This window comes from Pyrgilauda ruficollis, unplaced genomic scaffold, assembly GCF_017590135.1.
Source record: "Pyrgilauda ruficollis isolate IOZ18807 unplaced genomic scaffold, ASM1759013v1 scaffold15, whole genome shotgun sequence".
Lineage (NCBI taxonomy): Eukaryota > Metazoa > Chordata > Aves > Passeriformes > Passeridae > Pyrgilauda > Pyrgilauda ruficollis.
In genome coordinates this window covers 14618954-14632904 of record NW_024513654.1, presented here as the reverse complement: position 1 = coordinate 14632904, position 13951 = coordinate 14618954, and the positions used below count along the sequence as shown (strand labels likewise).

Here is a 13951-nt window from a genome sequence, read left to right as displayed (position 1 = left end):
GGTACCTCAAAACAACACTGCCCTCACCAGAGTTGAAGGACACCTCTGTCCCCATTTAAACCCTGAGATAAGCCTGAATCTTGATCAGTGCCAAGGACTGATTATTGGGGCAATAATGTGTACTAAGAAACATAAACATTTTAATATCCAGACCTTCTTAATAAGAATTACCAAATTATTACATGATTATTTGAAGAATTGCTGTACTGCTGGCAGTAACTTAAAATCTTGATTCCATGGCAACTATCAGAGGAAGCCTCAAGAAAGTCAAAGATGAAAAAGTTCAAAATTGCTAGTTTTTTATTTATTATAAAATACTTATAATGAAAGCCAGCTGATCTTTTGACATTTTCATCCCCATTTCTATAAATGAGTGTTCACAGAAATAACACAAACTTGATAGAAGAGAGGAGAACTTATTAAATGTTGAGTAACTAGGATTCATCACAGAAACAAGTTTTCCCTGATTTAGCGACTATGGTTCAACCCACTCCCAATTTATGTGTAAAATATATTATACCTAGAATACAAATAAGCCATTAAACCAAGTGGTGTACCGGCCTGCAGAACTCTCACTCCATTTTGATTGTTACACTGCTGTTTCTCTGTGTTATAGTAAAGCAGCAGTGATGATTCATCCATAGGTGCCATGTCCATGGTGTCACCTTTCCCATTGCGAATGACTGTAGGCAGCACACAGGATTCCACACCCCACTGCTCGGCATACATCATCTGCTCAAAGAAGCAAGGCCATGAAAAAACAAGAAATTAAAGAGGAAAATTCACAAAAAATGTAATCAATGTAAAGACAAATTGCATTTCATATAATTGATTTTTTTCCTTTTAAATTAATACTAGCAGCAATTACCTTTAATAATTCTTTTGGCACTTACTTCATTTGGTAGTTTGACACAACCATTTCAAATTTCATACAGTGATCTGACCAGCCAGTTATACTGATGCAGTAAATGAAGCACAAGTGAAATAAAGTCTGACTTGCCTGCACATATTTCTTTACCAGTTCAAGAAACTGCACTTTTGATTTCATCTCCTGTAGCTGTCCTCTCAGTTTGTGCAACATAGATTTAGTTTCAGGACCTTTAGATTTAAAATACATGGCATAAGAACACCAATGATTCAGAGTTACAGAGCAGGTCCTTAAAAGTAGCATGCAGCCATTTTATTACTGGCAAGTTGCAGTAATCTTACCTTTGCTTCTTCTTTCTTTCTGCAATAGTTTCTGGTAAAACTTTATGGTCTTTCTGTAATTTTTTGTCTCCATCATTAGCAATTGTTCTAGTTCCTATTTAAAAAGAAATAGGATTCTGATCAGAATTGTAAGTAGAAGGCAGTTCTAGTAAGAAAGTTAAGTTGTAGAGGAGAATTATTTTGTATGAAGAAAAAAGAACATCCAAACAGACAAGAATACATTATTAACAATGAAAAGCTACCTTTTATATTTGTGTTTACAAGCAAGATACAGCAGGAGTTACCTGTTCCCAGAAAAACACCAGTAATGTCACAGTTCTACAACTGGACAGGGGCAGTTTTGTGTATGATGAGACTGTGTAGAAGTTTGTCTGAATTTGTTCACATAAATATGCCTTTAGTTATAATTGCACTTATCTGGTTGTTTTCAAGAGCATTTTTAAAAACTAAAATCAGAAGTCATCCAGAATTAAAATTTGTATGTTCTGAATTTAGTGCAGGCCTCAGAAACACTTTAAACAGCTGACCTATATTTGCAGCAAGAACTGAAAGTCTGACTGAAATCAATGGCTTCCAAACAAGGATAATTACATGATATTATATAACCAGGTCAGAAGGCAGACAAGAGAGCTGCTCTAGAAATAAAGGACATATAAATTTCAAAGTTCAGCTTTCATATTTTCTATTTATGTATTTCACAAAATTGAAAAAAGGAAACTAAATTTCTATAGAATTATGTAACTTAAGCAATGAGTAGAAATGAAAGTATATCAGGCCCCTCAAAATATATAAATTTAAAAGTAAACATTTACATTTATAATTGCTTGCATATCAAAGGTTTCATTATTTTACCAGACAGTAAAAATGGGCCATTCACTTTGAGTTCAGCTTCTGATTTATTATGAAACAATGAACATGATGTATGTTGGGCTTTATAAAAGAGGTGACTTTTGCACTTGGATCCTAAGTTAACTACCAGTGACCCAGTTACATGAAACAGAATTTTAAATGCAGTAAGTTCACGGAATGCAGCAGACAACTCCCACAGGCAGAGTGATCAGAAAACACACAGCTCAGAGCTAACATATCAAACAACAGATTGGTAAATAGGTTAGCTTTAATGGGATGGACTTGCTAGAAATTAATTTGCTTAAGAAAAACCTGTCACTGTTTTTCAGAAAAGCTCAAAAGGTTTAACAACATGGTTCATTAGCACAGAGTCATAAAAGCCCCCCGGATTTTTAAAAGAGATACTCCTACAGAGGCATTACATACAGAACAGGGAAAGCACAGGAAAGCTATTATCCAGATTCTAATTGGAAGCTGCTTGCTTTTACTTCAAGGTCTGCTTTTGCTTCATCAACTAAAACAAAATCAAGGTGATTAAGAGATTATGTAAACAGAAAGAGAATCAGAAGGAGTGACCATTTGGAATCCGGTGGGCAAAGTAGTTTGTCCCCTAAATAATCTGGGGTGAGTAGCAATGAAGTCAAATTCCCTGTCTATTCCACAACATTTTCCAATTCAGGTAGATCTAGAGTATAAAAACTTTTGATGAAGCTCTATGCCTGTGGTGTGCTCCAGCCACAGTCTTTCTCAGCTCTTTTCTACAGTAACACCACCTTGGGGCTGGTGCAAAGGGCAGACAATGCTTTTCCAGTCAACTTTAAGAACAGAAAATGGGTTGTAGATTGGTGAGTGCACATTTGTGTCAGCGTGCTTTATTTGTACTACACCTCTCCCGTGGTTTATTGCTAAGACATGACAAATCCTGAGGATTTTAAACTGCTTAAGAGTTAATATTTAAAAAAAGAAATGGTGTTTTGATTCACTATAACAGAACAAATTTTATCACACTTTTAACCAGCAAGATGTATCTTAATGATTTAAAATCGATGTACTCACCACTTTTTTAGCATCTATATTTTGTGACTCACTTGATTTCTGCTTTCCAAGGTTTTTCAAGTAACTATGAACTTCTGAATCAAAACATTCAGCTCCATAAAATGCACTGCTCCAACCAGGACTACAGCCACAAAAGTCAGGTAGATTGGGAGATGCCAGGTAGCTGTTTCCAGCTGTCTTTATCATGGCCTGTTCCTCTGAACTTGTATTTTCTTCTGCAAAACCTGGACCACAGCTGTTGCTTTGCAAATACTGTTGCTCTTTTGCTATGGGGATTGTACTCTGCAGAATCAATTCTTTTTTGGTATTATCCAAAGGTGACTCATCAAAATCCAGTTCAACTAATGATGTTTTTATCATAGGCTCAGCCTTCACATTAAAGTCTGCTTCCCCTTTTCCTAAAGAAGGTGTGTAGGGGAAAAGAAATAATGGTCATGTGCTATAATGCATGCTTTATTGAACTTAAACATGACATATACAAAACACTATTATGAGACTACCTATGTGCTCTAACAGTGGGTTTAGATGCTTATTGTGACTTTACAATTTTTTTCTCAACTACACATTGTAAAATGATAAAGGTTAAAAATATTTCAGAACTATTAAGCAAGACTTAAACAATAAATTTCTGAAAAACACAAAATATTTTCTGTGCATATGCAACAAGCATTTAAACAACACTGAGAAACCTTAAAACAGAAGTTAAATATGTCAGACCTAAGCACACATTAATAAAATGTTTAGCTTTTGAGTTTTTTTCCATTCGTAAGTCTTGAAGCTTTTATTCCATTCAGAGGGGGAAGCATACTTGATATAGCCAATAGATGTTAAACTTTCTACTCCTACAGGACTCAATCCATTGAGTTATGATGGGACTTTTTTCAGTTGTAACAACTACTACAGCCTTCAGGGACTGAGGTGACAGTCAAAGGTTGATATAATGCTGACAGGAGCATTTATACCTGCCAGAAGTCTCCCTTTTCACTTGAGCAACCCTCCAGGGCTTAGATATGCCACCCTGGAGTCAAACAAACCTAATTTCCTGGTGCAAAGAAATCACACACTCCACAGTAAAGTCTGGCTCTACATTTGCAATCATTCTGAGCCAAAATGGAAAACTATAATATTGAACAACACCAGCCAAGTGAGAAATTACAAATTTATGTATTGCTATAAAAATAAACAATATAAGTGTATAAGCCCTTCTGTAAAGCATACATATTTTCACTTTGCTCAAAACAGAGAAGTAACCAAGTTCTAATGCTGAAATTTGGATGAACTGTCCTGAAAAAAAACCTCACACTGGTAAAACAGCAACCAAATAGAAGCTGTCCATCAACGCACCAAGCCTAGAAAGCGTAATGGTTTTGTTATAATATTAGGATTCACCAGTTCCAGCTCAGTTTTAAGTTCAGTTACTGAAAGATAGATATTTTGTAAACTTTCAATCACAAAGCGTGTCAGGAGAAATGTAAAACCCAAACTGAAGAAGCATAAATAAACAATCCACTTATACAGTAGACACTAGAATATCTACTCAAACACAAGAAAACCACACAGCAGCTACCATCCCGAGGGTTTTCAAGATACATCTGTTTAAATAAAAGTAAGTAAAAGTAAATGACATCCCACAAAATAACATTGGGTCATATGTAAGCTTTATATAAAAGACATTTATGTCCTTAAGGCATTGATAACGTTCAGATTCAGTGAAAATGTCTGTAACTGTTAAAGCAAAGTGCTTTCATGAAGACACATGCAAAGTGTCTCAAAGCTTCTGACACTGATAGATTCCCAGCACTCACAAAGATCTAGAAACATGAAGTCCCTTCTCACCCTCTGTCTGATCACTGCTTGCCAAAAAGCTTTCAGATTTCTTCACATCTTGGAATATATTGTTGCATTTTGCTTCAACTGCCTCAGTTATGCTGAAAATACAAGGAGACTAGGAAAAATTAGTATTTCCTATACTTTCATATTTACATCAGTAAAATGAGATCTTACAAGTGACTCTATCATGCACATAAAAAGCTTCATAGCATTTATCTAATTCCTAAAGTTTTCATGTGCAGCTGCAGTTGTTATTTTATGAGAAAAAAATGTTCAAATGGCTATTCAAGCACAGTAAGATAGAGATTTTCCGGTACAGCATTTGGCAAAACTTCAACAGAAGGATCAGAGCACACACAGACAGAAGGCATAACTACAGACTGCAAGTTACTGTAGTGGGTTTTTCACTCAGGATTCAACCACTGGATAAAACTGACTCTAAATCATCCCTAGTTAGAATCATAATCATAATCTTAAGTCAAATAAGCTAACACTGAAAAACTGCTATAGTCCTTGTCAAACTAATGTTCAGTAAGCAGTGTCTGAGAGAGATTTTAAGTCAGGCCTTGCATATGATGTAAAAGCTAGACATGCATTTTTCTCTGGATAATAAATTATGATCTCTCACTGTCAAAAACTACTTTGTAACTAAAGTTCATATACAGGATAACCCTTCATACATCTCAGTAATTCAGCTGCAACAGCTCAGGTTTCTCCTACCATATCACTGAACTTGGGGAACTAAGGGCCTAACCAACCAATTTTCAGTATTTCCTTAAAAATCTCAACTCAAATGGGAAATAGGCCAGCATACCAAGGTTGGGTATTTGGAGGTCATAATCTCTGAAATTTGCTGTAAGGATTACACACCTTTCAACGATTAAGTTTTTCTAAAATGTACCTACTAAGCTTCTCTGTCAAAACTTGAAATTTGTAGTTCCAAAAATCCCCAAATTAACTTTGACATAAATTGATTACATTTTTCAACAGTCTTCAGCAAGATGCTTTTACAAAAGTGTGCTACATTTGGAGGCTGCAGTAAAAGAAGAATTTAAAAATTATTTTTCAGGTAGATACATATGTCATTGAAAATTAAATAAGAAAAATGAGAAATAAATTCAGCTGTTTTTTGTCACTTTACAGGCTACTTACAAAACACTGCCAGGAGGAACACTGAGTCAAATTAAACCAGTTAAACAAAACATTTCTAGCAAAGCTAAATTAATTTCCTCTTTTTTGAATGTGATTAGAACACATGATGTATAAAGAACTAATACCAAACAGAATAAAGAAACTGAACAGTAAGAACAATATATTTCTGATTAAACAGTCTACTTCTAACAGGACTATGAAGCTCTCCATCAACGGTTGTAATTGATCAGAACTGGGTTTCCATTATTCAGATAGCCTAAGATGGAGTTACAGAAAAGGGTGGTAGAAAATATTTTTGACTGAACCATTAAGCACTGTTTGTCATGGAAAAAGCTTTGAAAAACCTCAAACTGTGAAATGAACAGTTTACAGGAAACAAGTATGAATATCTGAAGAGAAAACGTAAATTCTTTCCTGCTTCTAGAAAGCAGCAATAAAAGCATTAAATTCAAACGTAAGAAGGTCAAAGTTGAAAACACCTACCATAAATGTGAAGATCTTCCTCCATTTACTACCTGATAGAGATTCTCCAGTAACTTTTCATCCCAGTAGAGGTCACAAAACTTCTCACAAATTCTATCAGAGAACATACCAAACTTAATTCCCTTTAAGTTTAAAATGAAGTTGCCTTGTTTAAAATAAAAAGAATAGAAACAAATAAAAGAGGGAGAAAAAAATTAATAGCAATATTCTTACAAGTCAATGATTAAAAACATGCAGAAGGAAATGCACATACCCATATCAAAAACTTCAGCTCCATTCTCTAAATAACCATCAAATGCAAACTCCTCTTGTATAAGATGAATCACTTCCTGTAGTGAAGTGTCACTTGTTGCATTCTGATGGGGCAGGACTTCATCACTGAAGAAACTGTAACTGTCTCTACTCACTGAAGTAGATGGTGTGTGTTCTTGTTCAGTGAAAAAACTGTCTATGCTGGTAGCACACTCAGTTTCTTGGCAGTCAGTTTGAATAATTGGGCTACCTTTATCAAAGTGGTTCTCTGTATTAGTAGTCTCATCACTCTGCACATTGCAAATGAAGGCATCATTTTCTGCTTGCATGCTCATTTTACAACTTGCAATAGTACTTGAAAGTAGCACTGGCAAACTGTGATAGCAATCATAAGCAATTCTTGAGCGAAGAGGCTTATTAGGTATTTGCTCTGATACAGCCAAATGTACTGGTACAAATGTCAGAACTCTCTTCTCTGAGTTCTGTTTGAGAATGATGTTATTTATATGAAGAAAATTAGAAGATGTAGGACAAGCTGAAGAGCTGGAGGGATCTTCAGATAAAATGCTCTTCTGTTGTAGAGCATGTGAGGAATCAGACGGTGATGGTAATGTAACTGTAGAAGCAAACACACTGCCTGAGTTTTGCTCTTCTGAAGACATCTGGAATGAGTGGCTTGGAACTTGTAAATCACACTCAGGTGTTTCAGGAACAGTATCAATAACACCTGTATCCTCAATACCACAGCTTTTGAAGTCTTCTATATACCCTGATTTGTTGTTGTTCATATGTTTTTCTTTCCTTGTCTCTTTCCTGAATTGGTCAGAAACTGGTGTTTGAACCTCTCTGAAAAAAACCCCAAAGAATTTTTAAAGGAAAATTCAAATAGATTTAACAATGACATTTAATCTTTAACTTATTGTGCTTTAGGATATACTAACTTTGTTATGTTTGCATCTTGTTGCAAAATAATAGGCTTAAAGTGAGTTGCAGGAGAGGTGAATGCAACAGGTAATGTTGCTTTCTCACAATTTAGTGAAATCTGGCATGGTACTGGTCCTTTAACTGCTACAAGTTTACTTTCACTGGTAAAAGGCACAAATCCTAAAAGCAAAAACACAGAAAGATGATCAATATGTAAAATAGAAATGTAAAGTAAGTTAACAATCCATTTAGATAGAAAAACAATTGCATATTGGACTGAGAAAATCTTATGTGGAGAAGTGAACTAAAGAATACTAAACCAGAGTAAACATGTCAGAGCCTGACTGCTTACCCAGACTTGATTCTGAAGGGTCCACTGCATATTTCTCATTTTTAAATTCAAAAGAGACACGATCTTGAGCCAAGACTTCTTCCTCAACAGCCTAACAATAAACATTGAAGCCCAAATTGATGTTATTAGCATTTTCTTTTTTCAAATTCTGCTCAGCACATTATTTAAGAAAACCCCAATCCTCATATACACACTGAATATTGCAACAACCTAGCCATGCCAAGGTGAGGAATTAAGAAAATTACATACAGAATTCTAAGGACTGGTATAACTGTTTAGAAATCTTGGTACCTTGGTACTCAAAGTTTTGAATAAACTCAGTTTCCTGGATTGACTGAATCCTGTGTGCATTATATAAACACATTTGAAACACAACCAGAACCCAACAATTATATATTAATTTCTTCCGTGGGGTGGTAAATAAAAAGAGATATTATTAAATTCTTATTCTTATTATTATGAAATTCTTATTACTTATTCTTTATCCATATAGTTTGTGGAGTCAGAGCATCACAATCTGTGGAGTGATCACTCCCACAGAAAGAACTAGGAAAAGGCAATACTTACAGACTACTTGAAAATACCAAAACAAAACAGCCAAAAAAAATCACACCAACAAAACCAAACCCAAAATCTAGCTACACATGCAGGCAACAAAATCTTACTGGAATACCTTTACAGAATTAATTGAAAAAACATACAAAATTGAAGAAAGGTGGCACTCTTACCTTAAAGATGGGTTTACCCAATAATGTCAAAATATTTTTGCTGTTTATATCTTGTTCAAGTAAATAATGACTGCATGTCTAAAAAAAAATTGTAATTTTCAGTCAGTAAATAAGTTTTCAATCAAGTGAGGTATTCTTGGACAAGGACAAAGTCAAGATAAATAGTCAATTACAAGTAGTCTCAGTTTAGGAAGTCTTATGAACCTTGTCAAAGTCCAAGTACCTTGATAATTTCAATATAAATTAAAAACACGCCCCTCTGTGTCCCTAAGGAGGTAACTTTAAAAACAAAACCAGAAGTGACTGATTATGATTTAATTAGATATCAGTCTATTACAAGTATTAAGTTATTATTTTGATTTAAAAAATACTAAAATGAGACTTTAGACACAACAAAATCCAGTAACCTTAATTGCAGCAGTTAGAGAAGGTCTTTCTTCAGGGTTTTTTCTTGCCATATCCAGAAGCAGTCTTTTAAATTTTCTTGGCAATACTACTTTGTCACTCAGTGGAACACTGTATTTTGCTGCCATCCACAGAATTGCAGCAACACCATAAACACAGACCTATTGGTATAAAGAGACAAGAAAGATTTAAACAGACTGAAAAAAGCCTCCACTTCAAAAACAATTCCAGCAAATTATCCAAAAATTCCCCCCTCCCATGTCCTGCCAAAAAAGAAAAAACTTACTAGAGCTTTTAAAGTACAGATTACATTTGGCTTTTGAGGATGCTGATGAAAATCCCAGCCCACTTCAAAATCTAGTTGTTATGCAGGGCCAAAACCAGCAGCTATTTTTCTACTGTTAGAGTAACAGACATTAATTGTCTTATTCTTTACCTAAGAAAAATGTATTTTAGAAAAATTTTAAAGAATTTCTTTCTCATGTAAAAAGATTGCTGCAAGCTTCATAGTTCTACCATAAAATGTGGCCAGCTGCAATTTACTTAAAAAAGGTCATGATAATTCAGCAAGTAAGTGGCACACAGTAATTACATACTAGCCAGCACAAGTCATATTTATAGAGAAGATTACACCTGTCAGAAGAATGAGGCACTGCATATTTATTTTAGCAATTATTGTGCTACCTGCAGCTAGAGCAATTGAAGTTGCCCCAGTGAGGGACCTTGAAAAGGACTTGGTCTTTACGAGCTTTCTTGTTTCATTTGAAGAGTTAGAATTTTCAGAGTCAGATTTAGTCCACTCAATGCTTAGTTTTTATATGTTAGTATGTACTATAAATGCAATTTTAAGAAATTTAAAGCACCACACTTTACATTGCCTCTGAAAGATATTACAAAAGCTCAGTGGACAGAACCCAAAGCATAGTAGAAAATAATGTGTTCTCATAAAACAATGTTTTCTGGCACTCTTTTGAGCAAAGTGAACAGCAATGAACAAAAAATAACAAGTAAGTTCACTATAAACAAAATAATCTTTTGAATAGTTCCATTTGAACCATTGAAGAAAAGCTACTAATAGGTACAAAAACACCTGAAACAGAGAAAGCAGCTCAATCAAAACAAAAATATTTTTCTCCCCCTTAGGTTTAGAACTCCAAGATTACCCTAAATTTATTTAGGAAAAACTTGCCATCCAAACCATCAGAACCTTCAATGAAAGTTCTTTTTAAAGAACTGTTACTATGGCTGACACTGCACAGTCTTCATTCCCATACCATAAATTGAACTGAATGTTTATAACTAGAAAGTTAGACAGTCATCAGGAAAAAGGAAAAAAAAAATCCCATCAGTTTATTCTATATATAATAGAATAATTGTTGTAGAAAAACAAGGAAACAGATTACTTCTGATATTCTAAAGAAAACAAAGCACAAAGACTCAAGGATTACTAATTTCTACTGTCTGGTGAAACTGCTGTATTATATTTCAGGGTTAGTTTAAGTTTCTGAAGCCTCTGAAAAACCTGCACATTGGATCAAAGCAGTTTAAGGAATTTAGGAAAGACATAAAAGTATTTTCTAGTTACAGATAGCTTTACAGAAAATGGAATGTTTTTAGTAGATTTTTATGAGTTTCTATTTTCTGATTAATGATTATTATGTCTAATTCCAAAGAACTGATGTGACACAAGGCACATATTAGCTAACCTCTTTTTTACATAACAGAAAGGTACTGTAAATTCTATTCCTCTGACTTTTAAGATCACTGTGCTACAGTTTGCAATTCAAAAGTATTTGCAGTGGAGACACATTCACCTGCTATTTGACATTTTTATTATATTTGTTCTAAAAGCTTCTTATGGTTTTTATCTATAGAAAAAAGCTCTAAGAAAACTATATTGGAAAAGACATCATTCATAATGTTTCCAAATTAAAACATACTGATAATGATATTTTTATCCAGCCTTCTAAGTGTGAATAATGCTTGGGCTTTTGCCCAGATAGCCTAAGTTAATGATCTTACTAGGACCTTCAGAATGTGAAAAAATGACGTAAAAGTCTGTTTTACCACTAAAAAACTGAAAATAATTAAGTCTTATGGAAAACCATCAAACAGCACATTTTTGGCAGTTACTCCAATTCTGGAATGAAAAGTTATAGAAGTAATTGATTTAATGAGAGATCAATATATCAAAAAAGCCCCACAGATAACCAAGAAACATTGGGAGAAATGAGAAATATTAACACCATCTTAGAAGAGTTTAGCTCTCTTCTCCAACTAGCAGAGGGAAAAAACTGTCCTTTGATAAAATACAAAGCAATCTACATAACCTACCACATTACCTTCTCAGTATCCACATCCTCTTCTTCAATTTCAGGAGCTAAATAAAATACATCACAAGATTCTAAATGAGAAAAGAAATCAGAAACAAAAGGTAAGATGTTTGCTTTCTTCTCCACCTCCCTGAAAAGAAATAAAAGCTGAACACGCAATCTCTTATTTTACCTTCAGCTGTTGGAGCAGCAAAGAGGATCCTTCCATGGCAGTCAATCAGCACAGAGTCCAAACATAAGACCACTGCAAAAAAACCCAAAAACAACAAAAGGGCAAGGCATAATAAGTATCTGTTCTTGTAGCTATTTAACATGAATAAAAATAAATAATTTGTTTAACAAAGACTTTACAGTGTCAGAAATTACCCTAAAATAAATTATGCTTTAAATAACATTTATGCTAGAACAGACACGAGTCAATAAAGAGACAATAGCTGTGCAATTACCCAAAGCAATTTCTGCAGAACAAAGACAAGAAACTGGAAGTTTATTCTTTTTATACCCAGCACTGAAAAGGAAGATCAAGAAAAAAACAAAACAAAAAAAAATACAATAGGTAGATCTACTCTAGTCTTCTCACTAGGTACCAATAAAAGATGGTCAATTTATCTAAGAATTTAAGTCTCTCTTCTCTTCTCCTCCTTCAACCCCACAAAAATAGAGGGTGATCATCTGGAGAAAGCCGACACACACGTGGCCAGATCCAAAACTCCTCTAGGTGCAACAGGATGTGAAGTCCAGTTTTTCACAAATAGTTATAATCACACTTTCTTAGTGAAGAAATGTTACATAAGTCAGTATTTGCAAGGCCATGAAATTTTTCATTGTTAAAAAAGAAATAACGGACTTCTATTTTAAAACTATTTTAAATGATCTAAGGTCTTCAGGAACTTAACATTAAGGTAATGAGATCACGTAATATAAATATGGTGTTGAAAATCTTGTGGCAAAACTGTGTCTATCTGTTTGCTAACTTCAAAGGAGATTTTAATTTAACGTGTTTTAATATATTAAGCCAATTGGCTAGTAAGTAGTCCTCTTGCAGTCCAACTGTAGTCCTCTATTTCTAGACTAGCACCAAATACACCATTTTCTTGTTAAAAAAAAGTTCTGGAAGCATAGATTCTTAAATTGAACAAGAGATTAAAACATTAAATGCATTAATTATGAAATAAAATATTAAAGTTGTCTAAGAGACACACAAATATTAATTTATTAATAAATAATTAATTGAAGCAGTCTAAGAGAAAAAAAAAGAAAGAAAAAGAAAGAAAAAAAGAAAGAAAAAACGAAGTAAGAAAAAATTCGTACAAACCACATCTAAAATTAAATTACTATGCTTAACATAAAGGCTTGTCTACTACCTTCAATAATATTTAAGTTGGACCTGAAGTATATGCCTGGAAAAGCAAAGCTTTCCCAAATGAGAACCTTTGCTGGTTATTTCTGCAGAGGGAGCTTCACACTCGTCTGTCTTTGTCAGCAGTAAATGCCCCTGGCCCTGCCCACACAAACCAGACCTCAGCTTGGTCAGTGCAACATAAGAATCCCCACCTGGGCTCCCTGAATCACCCACCAGCAACATGTAAGCAACATCCTCTGATAAGAGGAGAGGAATTAAGTCTCAGTGGAGGTTACAAACAACTTCTGTAGAAGAGTTGAATTAACAAATACGTGAAGAAGAGGCTAGCCTTGGGATATGTTTTCTTAACCAGATAATTCCTGCTTAGGATAATGAAAAAGGTGTAATCAAGGAAGGATTTGGAGAAAAAGGCTATGTGACTAAATAAAAAATAATCCAGCTTCATAACCACGGCTTATCAGCTACCAGTCTCACTATACCATTGTCAAGACAAAGCATTTTTTTACAAAATGTATTCAAAATACATATCAGCTTCACCTTCAGTAAGTATTATTCAAAAGGAATGTTGAGAGAACTTTTTATGTGTGTGTGGGCAACAAAGTAGTAACACCACTATAAACCTTTCCACAATGCACCACTCCCATCAGAACAGGCAGAGATTCCTCTTGCAGAAACAATCTAAATCTGAAACCAATATTCAACTTCAAGGTAGCTTTTTTTTTTGTCAAATACAGAATTTTTAAGTAAAATATTTTCCATTTGGTGGTTTGTATCATTATGTTCCCTTCAACAGCCTATATAAGGTTCAGATGACAGCTTCTAGTATTTTTAAGACATGCATTCTCAAGAGAGCAGTAACAGAGGCTGGCTAAGAATATTACATTAGAATCCTAGCCATTATGTGCAGTTATCTGAAACCTTCAGAAACATAAGGAACATGCTATGAGGCTGAAATAATCCTTCTGTTACAAGGTATATTAAATACTTAGTCTTATTTTCCAGAATTCTTAAAATG

General features: G+C 34.3%; 1 protein-coding gene across 1 annotated transcript in view; it reads right to left on the bottom strand.

The window, feature by feature from the left end:
- KNDC1 (kinase non-catalytic C-lobe domain containing 1) overlaps nucleotides 1-13951 on the bottom strand; it is a 55831-nt gene that overhangs the window by 6917 nt on the left and 34963 nt on the right. Inside the window, exons 8-20 of the mRNA XM_041461399.1 lie at nucleotides 11746-11817; nucleotides 11583-11644; nucleotides 9243-9401; nucleotides 8836-8913; nucleotides 8108-8198; nucleotides 7773-7935; nucleotides 6833-7677; nucleotides 6580-6724; nucleotides 4951-5042; nucleotides 3115-3512; nucleotides 1210-1303; nucleotides 1001-1098; nucleotides 521-732 (exon numbers count right to left, since the gene is read on the bottom strand). Coding sequence (XP_041317333.1) covers nucleotides 521-732; nucleotides 1001-1098; nucleotides 1210-1303; nucleotides 3115-3512; nucleotides 4951-5042; nucleotides 6580-6724; nucleotides 6833-7677; nucleotides 7773-7935; nucleotides 8108-8198; nucleotides 8836-8913; nucleotides 9243-9401; nucleotides 11583-11644; nucleotides 11746-11817 — 2509 coding nt within the window. The remainder of the gene's footprint in view (nucleotides 1-520; nucleotides 733-1000; nucleotides 1099-1209; nucleotides 1304-3114; nucleotides 3513-4950; nucleotides 5043-6579; nucleotides 6725-6832; nucleotides 7678-7772; nucleotides 7936-8107; nucleotides 8199-8835; nucleotides 8914-9242; nucleotides 9402-11582; nucleotides 11645-11745; nucleotides 11818-13951) is intronic.